General features: G+C 42.7%; 3 protein-coding genes across 3 annotated transcripts; 2 read left to right on the plus strand and 1 right to left on the minus strand.

Annotated features, from left to right (window-relative positions):
• Positions 1-330: 330 nt before the first annotated feature.
• Positions 331-16698, plus strand: LOC134196203 (counting factor associated protein D-like). The gene is made up of 7 exons (XM_062665278.1): positions 331-523; positions 2113-2288; positions 2866-3115; positions 3729-3811; positions 6090-6186; positions 16422-16594; positions 16681-16698. The coding sequence occupies exons 1-7, from the start codon at positions 331-333 to the stop codon at positions 16696-16698; spliced, it is 990 nt and encodes a 329-aa protein (XP_062521262.1).
• LOC134196290 (cysteine proteinase 7-like) lies at positions 16426-17881 on the plus strand. The gene is made up of 5 exons (XM_062665385.1): positions 16426-16617; positions 16681-16871; positions 16929-17188; positions 17253-17445; positions 17509-17881. Exons 2-5 carry the CDS (start codon positions 16769-16771, stop codon positions 17700-17702), a joined length of 750 nt encoding a protein of 249 aa, XP_062521369.1. The 5' UTR covers positions 16426-16617; positions 16681-16768; the 3' UTR covers positions 17703-17881.
• On the minus strand, positions 17882-23063 carry LOC134196289 (protein crossbronx homolog). The gene is made up of 8 exons (XM_062665384.1): positions 22764-23063; positions 22625-22689; positions 21885-22032; positions 20261-20317; positions 20128-20205; positions 19956-20056; positions 18286-18365; positions 17882-18227 (listed from the first exon to the last, which is right to left on the minus strand). Exons 1-8 carry the CDS (start codon positions 23039-23041, stop codon positions 17961-17963), a joined length of 1074 nt encoding a protein of 357 aa, XP_062521368.1. The 5' UTR covers positions 23042-23063; the 3' UTR covers positions 17882-17960.
• Positions 23064-23071: the final 8 nt, after the last annotated feature.

Below are 23071 nucleotides of genomic sequence, written 5' to 3' on the forward strand. Positions count from 1 at the left end.
GTTATGTGTATTTCCATCACACCAGATGCACCAATACCTGGTGTGATAAAATTTAATATTACAAACTATAGTTAGACCATTAATAAATATTAAGATATGATGAGTAGACTTGTGGCTGAAAATGCAGGTGTGCACCATGCTGCAAAGTGCAGTTTCCTAACTAGCAGTCATTCTAACTTTGAAGCAGACAGTGCTCTTAGTTGGTTGTAATTGATCTGTAGAGTTGACCATTTTGTTTTTAAACTACAAACTGTTGCCACTATCTCGTTTTCATTAATTAATTAATTAAGTTTACGCACCGGTGATCCGGGCTACTCAATAGTTGGGACCATGTTGTTTCTCACTGTTTGTTTTTTGTGCTGTACAATACCGTTCGCTTCTAGCGATGATGGTGAACTCTGGAGATCAGACGTAGTATACCACACTAAAGGCATCATCAAGCTGCCATATGCAGACGTAGCAGAGCCGTTTGAGGCATGGTATGATGGCAAGAAGATGCGCAGTCGACAGAGCTACTATAACGGTCTGTAGCAACATCCGAACGTACCGTATAGTAGACTGCGTTGAGATCCTGATGATGTTTAGTCAGTTTCGTGATATTAAGTATTGAATCGTGCTCATGTGAAGCTCTAGCTAATTATATAAGTTTAGCTAGTAATTTACGTAGCCTCGAACTTCCAGACCAGAGAGAGAGAGAGCGCGCGCAGCGCGCAAACTCTAGTCTGGAGCCTTCTAAGCCAATCAGCTCCTTACAACCGTAATGTCGGTTGTAAATTCTGATTGATTTAGCTGTAATTGTTTATGCTAAGTGCAATAACGCTGATTGAGAGTGTGTGAAATGTTTGTGGGCGGCTAAGTGCATGCCAGAGCCCTGATGATGCACACACACACACATCTTAAATTTAGTTTCAGCTTCAGTTCTTTGATATTTTCAAGCTTGCGATGACAGAACATGCACAGCAGCATCGCTGCACCATCACCTTTGACAACTGGTCGAGCGGCTAGACTAGCTAGCGGTCTGCCGAAGAATCAAAGAGTCGTCGTTTCATGCCGTCCACCAAGATATTGCCGCAAACACGGCAGATGTCTCTTCTTCGTTTGTGAGATCTCATTGCATTTACAAATGATATATTGATCTAGGTAAAACGATCCTATGCTGTTAGACTACCATTTAGCATCGCTTTTGATAAGTACTTTCGAAATCATTTTAGTATTGTTTTGGTCCAGACTAGAGTTTGCGCGCTCTCTGGTCTGGAAGTTTGAGGCTATAATTTACGCTGCACTTCTATTTCACAAAGATGCCGGTTTTACTGTAATGGTCTACTGTAACTTGATTCGTAACTAATTACGTGTACCACGTCACATGCAGCAGCACAACATGAATTTTGACCATGCAGCATTTGTAGATTGGCGCAGCTGTAATAATTAAGTAAGCATGTATACTGTTTATGGGAAACACGTTTCTTCTTTTAGAAGTTTATCATATCTGGCTGTAGAAATTAAGTAAGGCCACTCCATGAAATGGTCAGCAGTTCTTCAAAATTTGATGAGGGTGGTTATGCCTCACTCACCAAATAGACTTCAATGGTATATAACTCTGAAGACAAAATATGCAGCATTTTAGGTGTGTTTCAAATCAGCTAACATCATTTGACTTCACTGTTTTCATATGTTTACCTAACAAACACAACAAGTTTACTATTTCCCATACTTCTTTACTTTGTCTTTTTTTGGACTTGCAGCACTCTAGCCACATAGGATAGTAGTATATTTCTTGATCTGAGACAAAAAATCATGCAGTCAGTGACCAGAAACTAACATATTTCTTGGAGTGGCCTAACTTTGATCTTGATGAGCTCGAGTGTGTGTCTAATATTTGATTTCAGTTGCTATGCTTTGCTTTGGCATTTTGATTGACATGTCATTTAATTACTGGAAGCTTAAGTATTAGAGTACTTGTGTTTATCACTTGATTTAATTAAGCAGCAATTCCTTAGCATCATGGTATGTTTATAACATCTGAATGGCTATACGTTATTGTATAAAATGTTAGTTGGTGAGAATACTTTTTGATTCTGTGGAGGTAACTGTATACAATAAAATTTGGTTTAGGCATGAATGACATTATTCAACGTGGAGATCAGCAGCCCTATGGATATGTCTACTCTATAGTGCCAATGACAACAAAGAAAGTGCGGAATGAGATTACTTGCTTTGTTCAAAATGGAACCGAAGAGAATCCTTTGCTCAAAATTCAAACAGTCTTGCCAGATACAAAATATTTTACGGTAATACATTGGCTATGAATTTTTGTATGAATCTATACAATAGTATACTAATGCGTAAACAGTGAGTTTAGTAATATTGCTGTTAGGTAATATTTTAAATTGATATTAACTTTGAATAGACATAGAATATTGTTGAAGTGGACACTGTAATAATTTAAGAGCAACTGCATGCTGCTCTTATGGACTGTTACTAAAATATTTGAAGATTAGTAGGAGTTAGAATGCGGCGACTCTGTTTTTTTAAAAAGGTGAGTGAAAATTATGTGTTATCTGGACTTCACACACCCGCGTGTGCACACGCACACACACACACACACACACACACACACACACACACACACACTGCATTATCATCCCCTGCTGTCTCACTACTGTACAATGATAACAGTTACTCTACTTTGAAAAGGGGACAAAGTTGAAGAGGTATAGAAATTAATTAATGTGTGTGTGTGTGTGTGTGTGTGTGTGTGTGTGTGTGTGTGTGTGTGTGTGTGTGTGTGTGTGTGTGTGTGTGTGTGTGTGTGTGTGTGTATTCTTGCTTCATTTTGTTTTCTTACTTCATTTTGTTTTCTGTTAGATGTCTGGGCCTGTAGTGTACAATGGACGTAATTGTACAAGGTTTTACTTGGATCAGTTTAAGGGATACAAGCAGAATTTCTATGAATTGCTTGTGACATCTGATGAGTCAGGAGCACCCATTCCTGTGTACTTTCATTTTTTAGGCTATGACTCAGTTTTTGGCTCGCATTATGATGAGTATGAATTCTTCTATGATATGTTTGAACTGCATATTGAAATTTCTGAAGAAGTCTTCGATGTTCCAGAAGGTATTTAGTGCACTTTATTGATTTCTCTTACTTACTTATTAATGTGATATTGAGATTGAACCATTTTACAACACTGTCCTGTAGAAAAAGTTGTAGAAAGGTTTAGTCAACTGCAGTTTAGTCTCAAGTTATAATTCAGTTCAGCTCTTTTCTAGTACAGTTGCTGCTGCTCATGAAGCAGTAATCACTATATTGATACTTTTGTTAGACAAAACAGTGTGAAAATTTTGATCACCATGATATCAATATATCAATGTCTTCATACTGACAAAATGGGTAGGGGCATTAGTGCACACTTGTGACAAGATCCCATGACAAAGTCTCGCTGCAAATCCTCTGTGAGTCGCTGTTAGTTGCTGCACGTCGCCACGAAGTCGCAACCAAATTTCACCGTGAATTCGCCACGAGACTTTGTCATCAGAACATAGTTATTTTTTCCTTATTTTTTATGGCAATGAAACTGAAATCATTTAGCAGCTAGTAAGTACATTGAATGTAATAGATGTGCTTGATTGTGAGTGCTTCTTTTGTTGCCTTGAACAGAAGTTTTGTGTTGGAATGAAGTGATTTACTGTATCTGTCTATTTTGTGTTGACATGTCAATTGATGTAAGTCTCTCGTATTTGGGTGCCATATGTCTTCTGTGTTAAAGACAAAACTGCTGTGTCAGAGGAGTATTCTGTTCGTGCGTTTATTGTATGTGTTTCAAAATGTTCATTTGTTGCCAGTACATAAATTGTTTACTAAATGCAACATACCTGTTGCTCAACACAAATGCTTATATGTGGAGCATTCTCAGCATAATGTGTAAATTGGAATGGAGTGTCAAATTCATTCTAACAGACAAACAGTAAGTTGTTTTCTTGCATATGGCTAGTAAATAATGGACTATTTTTGTCTAATAATAGTAATTTTATGCATTGCTGCTCTCTCCCACTGTGGACGGATTGCAGAAATGATTGACGTTGAGTTCATAATCTGACTTATAACAGTAAGAAATGCTTGACAATCAAGTTCATGGCAAAAATAAAGTCACCCCTGCCATTACAAGGTTCTCTCTTGGTGGTGATGATTTATTGTGTAGTCAAAAGTGTTCTCATCTAGGGGTAATAATGGATATGCAAAACTCTCATGTCCTGGTTCTGAGAGTAGAAACAGAATTTTTTTGGGCTGTTAACTCATTAGTTGCTCATATAGACAGAACATGTTTGAATGATAATGCATGGAAGAAACTGGTGAACATACAACTTTCCCAATTTTATCATATGGAAGCCACTTATGGAATATAGAGAAAATGTCTATCTAAGCTAGTAGATAGAACATATCGGATGGGTATCAGGAGAGGTATCGGACTGAGACGAAAGATTTGGTAAGAGATCAACTGGGAGATTGGTTTGTGGAAGCATCTGTACAGGTCAAGTGGTCCCAGGTCTTGCAGAGCTTTGAAATCGTCAAACCCTCTTGTTAGAGGGCTCGCACTTATGACATATAGAGACAATTTAGGGCATTTGTCAAGGTATCCTGTAGGAAATCTGTTTGCTGTAAAGTATAGTGGATTGAAGTTTCTGTGTTGACTTAGTTTTATATGTGTTCTGTTCTTGTCTTGTTTGTTTAAAGTCTTTGTTGGTATGCTGTATGTTACGTCTTGTGTTGCCCCTGCGAGGGAACTGCAACTGTAACTGTTGCGATAAGAAGAAGAATGTATTATACTGGTGTTGTCTAGCTCACAGAGCCAACATCATCGTTCTGTCGGTCATAACAGGAATTTCCGAAACAGTGCCCAGCCAAAGATCGCCCAGTGAGTGGGCGATCTGTGGAAACTGTTCTTATTTACAGCCCATGGGCCGCTAATGAGAATCAAAATTGTGGTGCGCGATTCAACCTTGCAGCCCAAAGTTGGTTGGTATTCTGAGGCTGTAATAGTAACGTGCATTACTATACTACAGAGTACGTGTACAGGTATGGCAACTAACCAGCATCTTACATTGTAGAACAGAAGTTGATCGAGCTTTGTCAGTAGGCAGAAAGAAGAATTTGGAAGCATGTCGGCCTTAATTGCATCGCATGAGCTGGGTATTGACCAAAAGAGCTAGGCTACTTACGAGAATGGGGAGATAAATTAAAGAAGGAACCTTTAAAGAAACACCTGACAAGAAGCTTAGGAGGCCTTCAGGTCTGGCCACACTTCTAAGCTAATAAGAACTAAGTATGCAGGACGTTACAAAATGATCTCAGGATGGGCCTCACACTTGCCTACTTTGTGGCACTCAAGTCAAGTTTGCCAATTTGTAGAGATTTCTTTAAACCGCCAGGGTGCTTATTGAGAACAGATTTTCTTCTACAAAAATCCCATTTTCCATACTGCTGCCATGGGTGCTGTTTCAGAAATTCTCGTTAATAGCAGGGCCATTAGGGTGCCTGAAACAGTTCAGCACGCTAAATCAATTAAAGAGGCATTAATTCTGTAAATGTCTCTGTATACTTGATGTCAACTGGCATTTACAGCTTACGGCTGATTCTTGATCAGAAAAGTTGTTGACTAATTAGATGTAAGCTATTGTTGTGATTGTAAATGAGATTGGTGACAATCTCAATTATATGTAAACAGCAATAACAACAACAGCAACTTATTAGAGTTGAGTAGGAGTCCAAAGCTTTCAGGCGTTAATTGTAGAGGGTTCAAGTCCAAAGAGGACTGCATAAGTGAATTGTTTAGTCATGACATTGTGGCTATTCAGGGACATTGGCTTCATTCTGAAGAGTCTGGGTATTTTTCTTCAATAGGTGAGGATGTCTGTATTTGTAGTGTGTCTGTAATTAAGACAGATCTAGTTATATCTGGAAGGCCATGTGGTGGGGTTGCTGTTTATGGCATAGATGTCTTCAGTCTGTAATTTTTCCTGTCAGATCTGCATCTGATAGGATGGTGGCTATATGTGTTCACACGATAAAGGTGATATAATGTTGATTTTAGTGTAGATGCCAACAGATTATGGAAACAGAAAGTCAAGATGATTACATTGCTGAAATTGAATTCTTGGAAGGCCTTATAGACTCTGACACAATTGACGGTGTAATTTAATGGGGACTTCAATGCTGAATTGTGCTCAAGGAAAGGTCGGTTCTTCAAGAAGATGGATTCATTTCTAATTAGATATGGTATGACTGCGGTTGATGTGGACAGCGAGTCTAGTTTATCTTGTTTTACGTGGCGTAGTTCAGGTTTTCATCAGGTGTCCTAGCTGGATTGATTATGTATGTATTACTTAGTCATTACAATCGTACATTAGTGGATTTGAGGTGAAAGAAGAGGGTGATGTATTTTCAAATCATTGGCCTATTTTTGTAAATATTAATGTAGGATTACAAGTGCCAGAGATTTTGAAGAATGAAAGAGGTCGATGGTCCGTCTGCAACACAAACTTCCGGCCATACAGAAACATTCTCAACTTCCTTACGTTCCAAACCAGTGCCAGGCATTCCCTCTTTATAGTCGAAAACCTTCTCTCTCGGTGGGATAATTTCTTGCTTATATAGGTCATGGAAAACAATTAATCGCCGAATCGCTGCATGAGAATGGCGCCGATCCCAACTTTGGATGTGTCAGACCCCAAAACAAACCGCCTAGTGTGGTCGGGCAAGTGCAGTATCGGTCGCGACGTGATAGCTCCTTTCAGCGTCATGTATGCTCTTTTGTGGGTGTTGCTCCATTCCACCTTGTTTTGTTGCCCCTTTCTTATTAGATCAGGCAGTGGGGCCACGATCGCAGAATAGTTTGCAACGTAATCCCGGTAGAAACCCGTGAGCCCGATAAACGAGCAGATCTCTTTTTTGGTTCTAGGCCTCTTGGCGTCTCGAATCTTTCACAGGTTCTCTTTTAGCGGACTGGTAACACCATGACCGACTGAGTCACTGTAGCCCACAAAATCGATTGCGTGGGCACCGATTACGGTCTTGAAGGACAAGCCGTCAGTCCAGCTGCAGACATCCTTTGAAGTAGTTCTCAGAGCGTCCCCAACTCTCCCAACACCACTGGAACAACCAGTGTCCGACACTGCCACATGCGGCTTACCTCCACCTGCAAGTCACTGTATTTTGTCAACTTCTCAGCCTGTTTCCTAGCAATGTTACCATCAGCAGGATAGCTGATATCAATAGAAAGACAAGTGTTTGTCTTCTTATTTCTGAAACAGATGTCAGGATGATTGACACCAATCTTCCTAGCAGTAGGGATGGTTGTATCTCACATCATAGTGATTTGTTCTTCTCCACAAGCCCATCAGGATGATGCCAGTACCATCTGCTCTCCACTGGCACCCCAAAATGACGACAAATGTTCCAGTGGATAATTGAGGCCACCTGATTGTGTCGATCAGTGTAGTCCATCGATCTGCCACAATGTGGTCAACTGTTTCCAGGCCTACACTGTACAAGTAGCAAGTGAGACTAACATCTCGATGCAGAATGTTGCACTCATAACACCGAGTCAGCAACAACCAGTCCCTCAGTTGCAGCAGGAAGACTCGATGCCATCTGTAGGTCTCTTCTTTCATGTCCACAGGTGGTTTCCCAGTGAGTCGGCGATACTGATAATATATAGATTTTCTGCTCCAGGACTGTACATGAAGATAACCACTGCACGTGCGGAATGTTTCGCATCTGTCTGAGGTGCTTGCTCAAAGACACCACTCGACAGGATGGTCCCACCTCAATGCAGGCTCTGTGACTTGTTGTTCTTAGCAAGACTCCCCTGCAGCTGTCCAGTAGACTGACGGGCCATGCATTGGATTGAATGAGAGGACCTCCTAGCATCATACTCCTGTACCATTTGCATGAAGAGATCAGAGCTGTTATGAAGGTAACAGTCCAGCCCCACAATACAAGACTGATATGTTGACTCGATCTGTTGTAACCCTCGACCGCCCTTGGTGCACATAGCGTACAGCCGGTCAACATCTGCTGCAGGATGGTGGACACCGTGCGTAGAGAAGTTTTCTGGTCCGTCGATCAAGCTGCTGCAGGTCCGTGGTCTTCCAATGAATGACACCAAAACCGATAGTGCAAACCCATTGATGGCCAGAATCTTGTTCCGACTGTACAACTCAGTCCGGAGAACCATCTTCACTCCACAAAAGTACTCACAACAGAGCGTCTCCCACATAGTGCTGTGCTGGATACCGTTACTCTCATCCACACCCAAATACTTGTAGACTTGACCTGGTTCCAGACAGTTGATGGTGTCTTTTTCCTACCGTTGCCCCAGAATTGTGTCCAGAGAGCTTTCCGTTGACAAAGTGTGCAACAGCACACTTGTCCAGACCAAACTTCATCTGGATGTCATCAGAGAAGGTACGAACCGTGTGCAACAACCCTTTCAGCTGATCAGGATTTCTGCTATACGGCTTCAGATCATCCATGTAAAGTAGATGACTGACAAGCTGACGGTTGGCAGTATCACCACGCCCAGTGCTCATCCACTAGCCGTAACCAGTTCTGCATAGCTCCTTGCTGAGTGGATTAAGAGCCATACAGAAGAGAAGAGGAGATAGTGAATCACCTTGGAAATACATCTCCTGATCCACATGAGCCTCGTCTTGATGGCACCGTTCCCATAGGGAAGTACCATCGATGTCTTCCAACTCTTCATCACACGTGACAGGAACCTGCGCAGGACTGAACTAATCTTATGCAGCTGAAGACATCGGAGTAACCAGCTGTGTGGTACGCCGTCATAGGCTTTGTGATAGTCCACCCAAGTTATGCTCAAGCTCCTGTGCCTGGTCTTGCAGTCCTCGGTAAGCAGTTTGTTAATCAACAGCTGATCCTTTGCATTAAAGGAACCCTGCTAACAACCCTTCTGCTTCGATGCCAGAGGTTTCCCTGAACCAAATGCCCTGCAATCATCTGTCTGACGAGTGAGGTAAGGGTCTTGTAGAAGACAGATAGACACGTGATAGGCTGGTAATTTTTGGCCTGGTCAGTCTTGTCATTATTAGGTTTCAGGGTGGTTGCTCCCTGAGATAACCAGTCGGGCTCAGAGTCTGGGTCCTGAAACATGAGGTTTTAGTTACGAGTCAAGTCTTGCGAAGACACGTGATGCGCTTGACCCAGAAACCGTAAACCTGATCTGGTCCAGGAGACTTCCATTTCCCTATCCTCTTGAGACACAATGTGACCTCATCGCCTGAGATAGGTGACCAATGCTGCTCAGCTGTCTGGTACGTCTCACCATTGGTTTGATGCCTCAGCTAGGAGGCAGACTCATTATGACACACTTCAGTTTCTAGTATATCACCCCAATACTACTCAATCTCAGACTTGGATGGTGGGAAGTGATCTGGATAGTCTGCTTACCCAATTCCCTGTAAAACCGTCCAGCATCCCGTTGAAACAAACCATTCTGGCGAAGTCTCTTACGATTCTTCTCCAGCCTCCTAGCCCGCTTGACCTTGGACTGCAGTTCCATTTTCAGCCGATTTATATGGTGACCTCACAAATCTTTGAACGAGGAATGCTCAATTGATGCCGGAGTAGTTGGAGCTCATGTAACAAAGGAAAGATGAGCCTCCTAACTTCCCGCAACAGAGATATTGCCTGCCGAAGTGCAAGAATCTCCATATCCAGTCTTTGTCTTCATGTCGGTGTTTGAGAGTTGGTTATTATGATGTGTTGTTATGCCCCTCCATGATGGGCAAGTGGGGTCTTTACCCCATCTGGGCGCCCACCAACCTGGCAGGTAAACCCAGCAGGGTACTTGTTTCTGTGTAGTCCACACGGCGATCAGTGACTAGCCAATTCGATATAGATTGCAGGCATTACGGTAACCGCGAACATCAGGACAGCATGCCTAGTGGATATCAATGACCACCAGGAAAGCACTGAACGTCATCGTCAACGGACCCTTTGCCAGACCACAGAAACTCCCCAATGACTGAAACGAGTCATAGTCTCATGGATAAAGCTAGAGAAACATGAGAAAGAAAGACAGACAAGTTTCATAATTTACTGTCATCACTGGGGTTTGAACCCCCAAACCATGGAGTGGTAGCCATTGTCGCTAACCACTAAGCCACGGCTATTATTTATTCTTATTATTATTATTATATGTGTCGTTATGCCCCTCCATAATGGGCAAGTGGGGTCTTTACCCCCATCTGGGCGCCCACCAACCCGGCAGGTGAGCCCAGCGGGGTACATGTTTCCGTGTAGTCCATACGGCGATCAATGACTAGCCAATTCGATATAGATTGCAGGCATTACGGTGACCGCGTACTCGATACAGCACGCCTAGTGAATATCAACAACCACCAGGAAAGCACTGGATGTCATCGTCAACGGAACGTTCGCCAGACCACAGAAACTCCCCAATGACTGAAACGAGTCATAGTCTCATGGATAAAGCTAGAGAAACATGAGAAAGAAAGACAGACAAGTTTCATAATTTACTGTCGTCACTGGGGTTTGAACCCCTAAACCATGGAGTGGTAGCCATTGTCGCTAACCACTAAGCCACGGCGGTGACTATTATGCTCAACCAGATCAGTCTGGTTTGTAAAGTCTATTACAAGTACTGGAAGCAAACCCTGCTTCAGAAGTACTTAGACCATCACGGCTGTCTAGAAAGAAGACATGACTTTACGAAGGATCCGAGTAGATCCCAGAAGCACTGTTTTCTGTAAGTGCTGCAGGTTGTGATGACCTGGAATAATGTCCAGCCACCGTGCAATGCCTGCGTGCACTGTGCCCAAAGCTCCCAAGACCACCGGAACCACCAGTGTTCGACAATGCCACATGCGGCTTATCTCCACTCGCAAGTCGCTGTACTTCGCCAACTTCTCAGCATGTTTCTTGCCAATGTTGCCATCAGCAGGACAGCTGATATCAATAAGAAGACAAGTGTTTGTCTTCCTATTTCTGAGACAGATGACTGGACGATTGGCTTTGATCTTCCTGGCAGTGGGGATGGTGGTATCCCACATCATAGTAATGTCATCTGTCTTCACAAGCCTATCAGGATGATGCCGGTACCATCTGCTCTCCACTGGAACCCCAAAATGGCGACAAACGTTCCAGTGAATGATGGATGCCACCTGATTGTGTCGATCAGTGTAGTCCGTCGGTGCCAAAGCACTACAGCCTGCCACAATGTGATCGACTGTCTCCAGGCCTACACTGCACATGCGGCAAGTAGGACTGACATCACGATGTAGAATCTTGCGCTCATAGTACCGAGTCCGAAGAGCTTGGTCTTGAGCAGCAACAACCAGTCCCTCAGTTGCAGCAGGAAGATTCGCTGCCTTTAGCCATCCGTAGGTCTCTTTCATGTCCACAGGCGGTTGCTCAGTGAGACGACGATACTGCCCGTGCATAGGCTTCCCGCTCCAGGACCGCACACGAAGAGAACTGCAACACGTACGGTAATGTCTCGCATCTGTTTCAGGTGCTTGCTCGAAGCCACCTTCAACCGAGATGGATGCATTTCTGTGTAAGCTCTGCGACTTGTCGTCCGAAGCAAGACTCTTCTGCAGTTGTGTAGTAAAGCGACAAGCCATGCGCTTGATCGAGTGTGAAGATTTTCCAGAGTCACACTCCCGTATCATCTGCATGAAAGGATCAGAACTGTCAGCAAGGTAACAGTTCAGCCTCACAATACAAGATTGATATGTCGACTCAATCTGTTGTAACCCCCTACCCCCATCACTGCAAGGAGCGTACAGTCGGTCAACGTCCGCAGCAGGATGGTGGACACCGTGCATAGAGAGGAGCTTTCTGGTCCGTCGATCGAGCTGCTGCAGGTCCGTGCACCCCCAATGAATGACGCCAAAACCGTAAGTGAGAACCGGTAGTGCAAACCCATTGATGGCTAGAATCTTGTTCCGACCATACAACTCAGTCCGGAGAACCACCTTCACTCTGCGTAAGTACTCGCGACGGAGTCTCTCCCGCATCATGCTGTGCTGAATACCGTTACTCTCATCTACACCCAAGTACTTGTAGACTTGACCCGGTTCCAGACAGTTGATGGTGTCCGTTTTTCCTACCGTCACCCCAGAGTTGTGTCCAGATAGTCTGCCGTTGACAAAGTGTGCAACAGCACATTTGTCCAGACCAAACTTCATCTGGATGTCATCAGAGAAGGTACGAACCGTGTGCAACAACCCGTCCAACTGATCAGAGTTTCTGCCATACAGCTTCAGATCATCCATGTAAAGTAGATGACTGATAAGCTGACGTTTGGCAGTATCACCATGCCCAGTGGTCATCCGGTAGCCGTAACCCGTTCTGTTCAACTCCTTACTCAGAGGATTGAGAGCCATACAGAAGAGAAGTGGAGAAAGTGAGTCACCTTGGAAAGTACCCCTCCTGATCTGCATAAGCCTTGTCTTGATAGTACTATTCCCGCAAGAAAGCACCATCGATGTTTTCCAACTCTTCATCACACGTGACAAGAACCCGCACAAGACTGGACTGATCTTATGCAGCTGAAGGCATTGGAGCAACCAACTGTGTGGCACGCTGTCATAGGCTTTCTGGTAGTCCACCCAAGCCATGCTCAAGCTCTTGTGCCTGGTCCTACAGTCTTCGGTAAGCAGCTTGTTGATCAACAGCTGATCCTTTGCACCAAAAGATCCCTGTCGACAACCCTTCTGCTCCGGAGCCATGAGGTTTCTCTGATCCAAATGCCCTGCAATCCTCTGCGTGATGACTGAGGTGAGGGTCTTATAGAAGACAGACAGATACGTGATAGGCTGGTAATTTTTGGCCTGGTCAGTCTTGTCATTCTTAGGAATCAGAGTGGTTATTCCTTGAGACAACCAGTCGGGTACAGAGTCTGGATTCTGAACCAGCAGGTTGTAGTTACGAGTCAGATCAGTGTGAAGACACGTGATACGCTTGACCCAGAAACCATAAACCTTGTCTGGACCAGGAGACTTCCAGTTCCCCATCCTTTTGAGACACGATGTGACCTCATTGTCTGAGATAGGTAGCCACTGCTGCTCATCTTTCCGGTGCGTCTCGCCATCAGTTTGACGTCTCAGCCAGAAGGCAGACTCATTGTGATGTACCTCAGTTTCTAGGATACCACCCCAATACTGTTCGATCTCAGACTCGGATGGCGGGGAAGTGACCTGGATAGTCTGCTTATCCAGCTCTCTGTAAAACCGTCCAGCATCTCGTTGAAACAAACCATTCTGGCGAAGTCTCTTACGATTCTTCTCCAGCCTCCTGGTCCGCTCGACCTTGGACTTAAGTTCCATTTTCAATCGATTGATGGAGACCTCACAACTCTCCGAACAGGAAATGCCCAACCGATGCCGAAGACGTCGGAGTTCATGTAACATACGAATGCCCGATGAACCCTTTCTAACCTCCAGCAATAGTGAGATCGCACGTCGAAGTGTGAGAATCTCCATATCCAGCCTTCGTCTCCATGTCGGTGTTTGAGAATTGGTTGACTTCGTCATCTTTAAACCCCGCCTTTTGGACACTAGCGAAGCAGCAGAGTATACCAGGTAACTGATTTCACTCATATCTGGTTCACCCTTCAACGAACTGATGATCGTGTTAAGATCACCAATAAGCTTCAGGGTTCCACTGTTCACAAAGATCCTTGGAAGGCGTTGTCTCTCACAGATAGGAATTTGCCTGACTTTCTGCAACTCCTCAAGAAACTCTCGATGAAGTACAGGGTCTACAGCAGCATCACAATCAAGCGAAAGACCATCCTCCGTTTGGCAGGAGTCTGGACTGAGTTGAGATGTAGGAGTTTCCATCCTTTCTAGCCGAGAGCTAAACTAGGATGTGTAGTCATCAGATCAGAGCTTACAGAGTCACAAGGGGATGGTGATTCCCTGACAGCACTGCACTGAACTGAATCCAAAGTGTCATCTACGGATAGGATATCACCACTATCTCTTGCAGATGAGCAGTCCTTAGAGAGAACAGTGACTGACTGAACAAGGGAGCCATCTTCCAAGTGATTAGCAAATTCATGATCCTCTGGCATCATTGACACGACAGGTTTCCCACCACGTGCAGCAGGCGCCATCCTGACTGAAGCCATGCAAGGTGACACATTGCCAAGCAAAGGCGTGACAACTGAACTATCAGCTGATAGAGCAGAAACCACATCCAACGCCGACATCTGCACACCAGGACAAACATCAGTCGTAACAGATAACAAACCTGAGACAGGCTTTCCATCCTGTGCGGCCTCGCGTTTAATCTCCTCCAACTCTGATTCAGTCAGACTTCCAGAAGTTAGGAGATATCGCTTCTGGTCTGCCAAACGCTGCTCAGAGACATCAATCAGAGAAGGATTTCGTTCACACCACAGCTGATGCATGGGTTTTCTGAAAGCAGAGAACTTGCATGACAACAACACGTGGTAATAACAAAACATCACTTCCCTATTCATTTGTCGCGTCCATTTCCGTCGTCTTGTTGCATTGCCGTTCCTGTTAGCCAAAACACAAGATTCGCTAGGAACGGTGGGCATTACAGTAGTCTCATCAGTGGGATTTGAAGACAAATTCAAATCAGACGCCGCACGAAAGATGGTTCGACCAGTCGCCCTACGCCCAGAACTATTCCTGGTCTTCCGAACAGCTCCAGTGATTCCAGATGCCGACTTTTCGAGCCCTGTCCTGGTTTCCCGACAAGGAACGCGCTCCTCAGCTAGCTCTGAGACGAGCGATACAGCTAGACTTCCATCTTCCATCAATATCCGGGTTATTTATTATTATTATTATTATTATTATTATTATTATTATTGTCGTGCTTAACCAGATCAGTCTAGTTTGTGTAGTCTATTACAAGTACCGGAAGCAAACTCTGCTTCTGAAGTACTTAGACCATCACGGCTGTCTAGAAAGAAGACATGACTTTACGAAGGATCCGAGTAGATCCCAGAAGCACTGTTTTCTGTAAGTGCTGCAGGTTGTGATGATCTGGAGTAATGTCCAGCCACCGTGCAATACCTGCGTGCACTGTGCCCAAAGCTCCCAAGACCACCGGAACCACCAGTGTTTGACAATGCCACATGCAGCTTATCTATTATGTGTCGCTATGCTCTTCCATAATGGGCAAGTGGGGTCTCTACCCCCATCTGGGCGTCCACCAACCCAGCAGGTGAGCCCAGTGGGGTACATGTTTCTGTAGTCCACACGGCGATCAATGACTAGCCAATTCGATATAGATTGCAGGCATTACTGTGACCGCGAACTTTGGGACAGCACACCTAGTGGATATAAATAACCACCAGGAAAGCACTGAACGTCATCGTCAACGGACCGTTCGCCAGACCACAGAAACTCCCCAATGACTGAAACGAGTCATAGTCTCGTGGATAAAGCTAGAGAAACATGAGAGAGAAAGACAGACAAGTTTCATAATTTACTGTCGTCACTGGGGTTTGAACCCCTAAACCATGGAGTGGTAGCCATTGTCGCTAACCACTAAGCCACAGCGGTGACTTATTATTATTATTGTGTCGCTATGCCCCTTCATAATGGGCAAGTGGGGTCTTTACCCCATCTGGGTGCCCACCAACCCGGCAGGTGAGCCCAGCGGGGTGCATGTTTCTGTGTAGTCCACACGGCGATCAATGACTAGCCAATTCGATTTAGATCAGGCATTACGATGACCGCAAACATCAGGACAGCACGCCTAGTGGATATAAATGACCACCAGGAAAGCACTGAACTTCATCGTCAACAGAAGAGACATGAGAAAGAAAGACAGACAAGTTTCATAATTTACTGTCGTCACTGGGGTTTGAACCCCCAAACCATGGAGTGGTAGCCATTGTCGCTAACCACTAAGCCACGGCAGTGACTATTATGTGTCGCTATGCCCCTACATGATGGACAAGTGGGGTCTTTACCCCATCTGGGCGCCCACCAACCCAGCAGGTGAGCCCAACAGGGTACATGTTTCTGTGTAGTCCTCACGGCAATCAATGACTAGCCAATTTGATATAGATTGCAGGCATTATGGTGACCATTATTATTATTGTTGTTGTTGTTATTATTATTATTACATTCTGCATTTTATCATGTAATTATGTGATATAAGTTTTATGAATACTTTTTAGTTCAGCTCATCTTGCATTATTGTATGCATATTTCTAACTGTAACAGAACCTTTGTACTAATTGAAAGTAAGTGGTCTGCTTTGTTGCTAAAACATAAATCTTATAATTCAGTTGTCTTGTTATCTACAAAAATTTCTATTGTCTAAGATATTAACTAATAGCTGATATGAACTTACAAATTGTCATTAATTCTATATTATTTTTGTTTAGGTAAGGAATGTCAAGGGTTTCCTGGCCCTGGCTCTCAAGATTATCTTAACACAGTTGTGAATCCTATCAGTGAGCTGCTCTGTGATTCTGGTGAAATTGATCAACAGTTTGAGAACTTTAAATCAATTCATGGCAAGTCATATGATGATTCCAAAGAACATGAAAGCAGGAAGGCAAATTTTAAGCATAACTTTAGGTGCTTAGTTTGAGCAGTTATTTTTGTGAAGAGTGCTAGTGGCTTTAATTGTGTTTACTCTAGATTCATCCATTCTACTAATCGTCAAGGTAAAACTTTCAAGCTGTCAGTGAATCATTTGACAGATACTACCCAAGATGAGAGAAGGCGCATGCGTGGCTATCGTTACACTGGCCCTAACAATGGCCTGCCATTTACAATAACAAAGGAGATGGTGCAAGATTTGCCTGCATCACTAAACTGGCGACTAATGGGTACAGACAGATTTAAATGGCACTCTATACTCATTTTAATGTTGTATTGGCTGCCAGGTGCTGTGACTCCTGTGAAGGATCAAGGTATTTGTGGTAGTTGCTGGAGTTTTGGTACAGCAGAGTCAATTGAGGGAGCTTTATTTCTTTATCACAATCGTACCATGCTGGTTGAATTGTCACAACAGAACCTGATGGACTGCACGTGGGGATATGGCAACATTGGTTGCGATGGTGGAGAGGAATGGAGAGCATATGAGTGGATTATGGCTAATGGAGGAATTGCAACTGCTGCGTCATATGGTCCATATCTAATGGCTGTTTGTTTCTTGCATATATGGCTTGTAGTTTTAGTTTCTCATGGTTGTGTTTGTCACCTTCCAGGATGGTAAATGTCACTTTGAGGTGGGCACAGTGATTGGAGCAGAGATTTCAAGCTATGTGAATGTCACCAGTGGTAATTCAACTGCATTGAAAGCAGCCCTTGTTCACTATGGACCAGTAGCTGTTAACATCGATGCATCTCACGAGACATTCTCATTTTATTCAAGTGGTGTTTATTTTGATCCAAATTGCAGTGAGTTGAGATGTCAGTTGATCATCAAGCACATAAATTCATGCATTTTCTTTAAACATTTAGAAAATGGATATGCTGACCTTGACCATGCTGTGTTGGCTGTTGGCTATGGAACTTTGTATGGAGAGGACTACTGGCTGATCAAGAATTCCTGGTCTAATCACTGGGGTGACTCTGGTTATGTGCTCATGTCGATGAAGGATAACAACTGTGGGGTTACTACTAACCCTACATATGTGAACATTAAGGAGGTTTAAAAATGTGTATGTGACTGTTTGTGATGATAAATTGCTGTGATCCCTCTATAATGTATGGTCGGCAGGCTTGATTGCAATGAGTCATAGTAACTGTGATGATTTGTTAGAGTTGTTTCTTGATTATATATGTATAGTTGATGGATTAGTCAATGCATAATACACATGTGCAACAGCAAACATCAATAAGTCAAATTTTAATTTTATTCCAACCTAGTGTATCAAACAAGAAGCCTCCGCCAACTCATCTGTGTCTCCTATCTACAAACGTTTGACTTCTGACTGAAGAGAACTTCTTCGCGAGCTACTGGAACTACCTACACTTTTCCCGGTATCTGATCTACTAGTAACAGATTCTGATCCACCAGATGGGTGTCTTTGATGTTGTAAGTACTGTCTTTCCCCAAATGAGAGTAGGCCTGTAACCCACCTCTCACTACTAGACTCCAAGTCACCCAGCAAAGAACTGACACGGCCTCTTATCCAACTAACAAATCCCTTTTCTTCAGATTCAAACACAGGCAATTCCTGCAAAGCAAAGTAAAACAAATGATCTGTGAGAAGATTCATTACAATTAATGCCGACCCCAGTTCTCATCATGTATTTGCATCGTATGTGTAAATCATCACGTAGAGAAGGATACTGCAGACAATTTCCATGATCAGCTATCAGAACAAAAGCACTGTGACCTAATTTAAAATGAAATAGATATGTCTGTACAAAACTGACAAAGATCAAGAGACGGCCACAACAGCAGCACATTCTTTATGCCAATAAATAGCATCAATAATCCAAAGTACCATTAATCTGTAAATAACTGCAAGCATTCACCGCTATAAACTATTATGGATTTAAAGTTGTAGCTACTATGGCACTAATTCTACCAGTACACATCCATGCATGACTAAACTTTGCTAATGAATAATGCAGTTGTAAACGGAACTCTGAAGTTGAAGTGATAGTGATGTTTAAGCAATTTTTGGCTCTTGCAAGATCTGTTTTGCCATGATTTCACCTTTACAGCAACTTGTAAAGCAGCCTACATCATTGAAGTGATTTGTAGGAAGTGGACCAGTAAAGCTGAAATGTCTTATCCTCATCCCCAAGCCTCCTTGCACGTGTAAGCTAGATGAGTCCATGAGCAAGAAGAAGGCCTGGTAACAAGTCAACGGAAACAGTAGGAGGACCCAGCTAATACGTTAATTAATTAAGTGGTTACACAACTTAAAGCGACACTGTCAAGATTTTATCCTCGGATACCTAGCGTCTAAAGGCCCCCCCGCAAACTTGAATTTAGGTAGAAATTTTTCAAGTTCTCCAAAACGAGGAATCGTTGGCAAGTGCGATTTTACCTGTAGTTATATTGCGTTATCTGCCACGTTTTGGCAATAGATCGACTTTTGTCGTGCTTTGAGTGCCTGACAGCCGATATCGTCGTACTTGACTATGTCATTGCGCATGGATTTGATACGTCGTATAAGTTTTGTAAATATAGAGCAAGTATAGCGTTTGTTTTCGACTTCGAACGGTTACTTTCTACGGCGAAAACGGGCCCTTTGCAAGCCGCACGTGATGGACAAGATTCCCGGAAGTTGTCACCGATATGACTTCGGTATCTCAGAAGAGAAGCCATGGATGTGCACGTCAAGGGGCAGGACGTCGCCGCAAGTGCACAAAAAGTGTTATGAAGACTATTAAACTGTCGCAAGACATCTATAGTAGATGCGAAAAGTCCCATTGTCTGCGTACCGGAATAACCACTGCTCCTTCGTCAGCAGACGTGTCTGATGCACTAATACGCGTTCTATCATTACGCTGTCCTAGGAGTCCCGATGTAGGTTTGCGCGCGAAGTGTGACACGCCTAGAGCACACAAGCATGCGCACTTGTGCGCTCAAATCTTGACAGTGTCGCTTTAAGTATGTCTCATTTATGGTGGAATCTTTCACGTGGTTACACATGTGCAAGAAGGAGACCTTGGGAAAAGGTTAGAAACATGTTTATGTCACTAAATGGTATTACAGACACACAGCTAAACCCAACCAAAAATCTCGTGTAGTAGTAACTGGCATTTTAATAGTCTCGACAGAAAGACAGACAGAATAACACAGAGAAAGACAAGACAAGCAGACAGCCAGCCAAACAATCAGCCAGCCACACATGCAGATTGACAAACAGCGAGTCGGACAAATAAAGAGCCATGTGACCAAGCAGACAAACAGACTACTAACTAACAAGCATGCATAAGTAATCTACCTGATGTATCATCATCATCATGGCTGCTTTCCAGTTCTCTAATTGATTCTTGTACACATGCTATAGCCTTGACTCGAAACACATCCATACTTTCATGAATACTACATAAAACAACAAGGTCATTAAACTTAACCTCCCATGCATAGCTAGATTATTAGTTTGAAATTCATACGCTACAGTTGCCCTTTCATTTGACGGTTGCCATGTACTGAATATTCCAAAACAGTCATACACAAACTGCATTACATGCCTACAAAAATGTCACATGACAAGAAACAACATGCAGCACACACTTTACAACCAACCATAGCCTGTCTTCTCCAGGTCTCCAGTTTGGAAAAGCTTCTGCTAAATTCAGCAGCCTAACAATTTAATCAAACTAATCTTGCAGCATTATTTACTATTTAACCAATTTTAATAATGCTTGAATAATATTAACATAATAAATGCAACAAAGAGACGTACAGCAACAATTGCAAGTCACACATTTGACAATAATTTCAGTGATTGAATAAATCAATTATATACAGTATATATATATATATACATACATGTATATCAGTTTCCTGTCTTGGCAATGGTGCTGCCCTGCCACCATTGATTCCAGTGAAGCATTGTCATCAACTTGTCCAACAGAACATGTGTATCTTCTAGTTGGAAAGACCTCCTCCTATGTCCTTATGTCAGTCAGATATACCGTAAAGCCTTGTATAAAGCCGCACTTAATTAAATAAAAGCTGCACTCGAGCAAAAGCTGCATTTTGTGTCAAGTTCATGCACAGAAGCTGCTCTCAAACAGTAGCCAAGTCTAGTATTTGTGTGACATACTCAGGGTTCACGCACCCTTGTACATGTAGTGTACACATGGTATATACAGTATAAACTACTACCTTGTGTCCACGAATGATTGTTTTCTGACGAAGCTGAGGGTTCATGGGGTTAGTCATACTTGAGCTGCTCTACTTTCACGAGACACAGCTTCTTTTCATTTTATTGTTACAATGTATTGTTTTGTACTCCACTGTGCACTCTACTGTGCACTCTCATCAGTGTCATGAAAAATATTGTGAACTTCAGAAGTGAATAACAAACATTAAACATTACTTTAGAACTTGAAAATATGCGGATACCGTAATTGTGCCTACGTAAAAGGCTGTCTTGCAGATTATGGCAATTGTGTATAAGCATCTTGAATAAAAGCCTGTCTTAATTAATTAAATAGCAGCATGCAAAAATTTCTTGAAAGTGCATATAAGCTGCAGCTGTTATTCGTACAAGACTCTATGGTATGCAAAATGCCTAAAAAGAGTACTCCACTCTCTTAGCAATAGCATATAGCAAGTAATTACGTGTGTACAGACTACATGGTACACAACAACTGCCAACTTCCCATATCATTCAAATAGAGAAATCTAAAACTCAGTTGATTAATGGTAAACAGCAACCTATAGCGTGCAATATTCACACATAACATGCATTGATTGTATATATACAAAGCAGTTGTTTATAGACAAATATCATAATTTGAAAAAAGAGCTATGCACATGGTTACATAGATGCAAATAATGCCCAATACTTCTGCTAGAGACAACATTAAAGTTTCAACTAGACACCACTCTGAGAACGCAAACCTCCACTAAGGCAGCTCAGTTACCTCATAAAGCCATAAATATTGTTTCCATAGCAACTACTTAAAAGGCTCTTTTGTTCACTTTAGCATCTACATATTGTTTGAATGGCATTAGCATCTGCCAAATTTCATCAAAAAAATTATCCATCTAGACAGTTTTGAGTAATGCTCACAAACAAACAAAACCAACAAACCAAAGCCGATGAAAGTCACTAAAGTTGTAATCTGTTCGTACTACTTCAGTCTATTAATCCATGATGCACGGCAAATGCCAAGACATACATATGTGATACACTTACCCATTGCTTTGCACTTGCGGATGAAAGAGTTTTGAGACAAACTTCACAAGTGGGGCATCTTGCGGAAAGCTATCAGATATGACCATCTCAAATCTAAATGCACCACCAGCAAATGGACCTTGTCTAACAAAGATAATGCCGTGCCACACTGAAAAAACAATAAAACACATAGCAACATAGAACACGACATCTGCTTTGCAATGTATTAATAGAAAGTCAGGGTTATATAAGTAAAGCATATTTAGTTTCTAAAGCCAAGCATCTAGACTACCCAAGTCATCCAAACGTGTCTAATTAAGTAAATTTTTATTTGTCAAGAATGCAGCATCAAGAATTCAAAATAACAGCAAATACACGAAGGAAACAACGCTCCATTTTCAAATACAACTACCCATTGTCTATAGAGCATCACCCTTCACAAACTTGTTCACTTGCAAATGATAAATCTGCGTAGTAATACACACTCACTAGTGTACGATGCACTATAGTACCTTTGATATATACCTCAGACCTTTTCCTGTGGAAGATTTGCAAAATTGTTGCCTGACAACATATTGTTTACAATACACTGTAGTATATACAGTAACAAGATACTAAACGAATATCAATGTTTTCACCTATTAAAATTAATCTAAGCCGGGATTTATTTTAAATGGTGAGCCTAATCACTTGTTTTCATGCAAGAGCATCATCAGCAACAAATGTAGCCCAATCACCATACTATCTACAAATGAATCAACCTTGCAACGACTTCAGTGAAGGCACAACGTAAATGCCAGGAGGGCAGTTGTGAGCCAACAACTTGCTACACGGAGCAACAAATATATTGAAAGTTCAATGTTTACTCTAAGTACCTAGAGTGACGAAACGTGAACTTACTATTCCATCATAATCAAATGTTCACGGTAGTGTTTCCCGTCAACGGTTTGCGACTGTTCTTCTGACCTTCTCGGTGGTGAAGATTGGACTACCACTTCTCTTTGAGCGTAGCCTGGACGACGAAACTCCACAACGACATCGTCGCTATGAGTGTCTGGAGTTGTTGCTAAAGATTCTTTTTGAGATGGGCGTTCGGGAAGCTGACGACGAGAGTTGTTCGTTTTGGCAATGCTCGCAGACGTTGTGGAGTCATGAGAAACCACAACAGGTACAGACATTGAACACCAGCAGTAGGTAGGCGTGGCCTA

This window comes from Corticium candelabrum, chromosome 21 (assembly GCF_963422355.1).
Source record: "Corticium candelabrum chromosome 21, ooCorCand1.1, whole genome shotgun sequence".
Taxonomy (NCBI): domain Eukaryota; kingdom Metazoa; phylum Porifera; class Homoscleromorpha; order Homosclerophorida; family Plakinidae; genus Corticium; species Corticium candelabrum.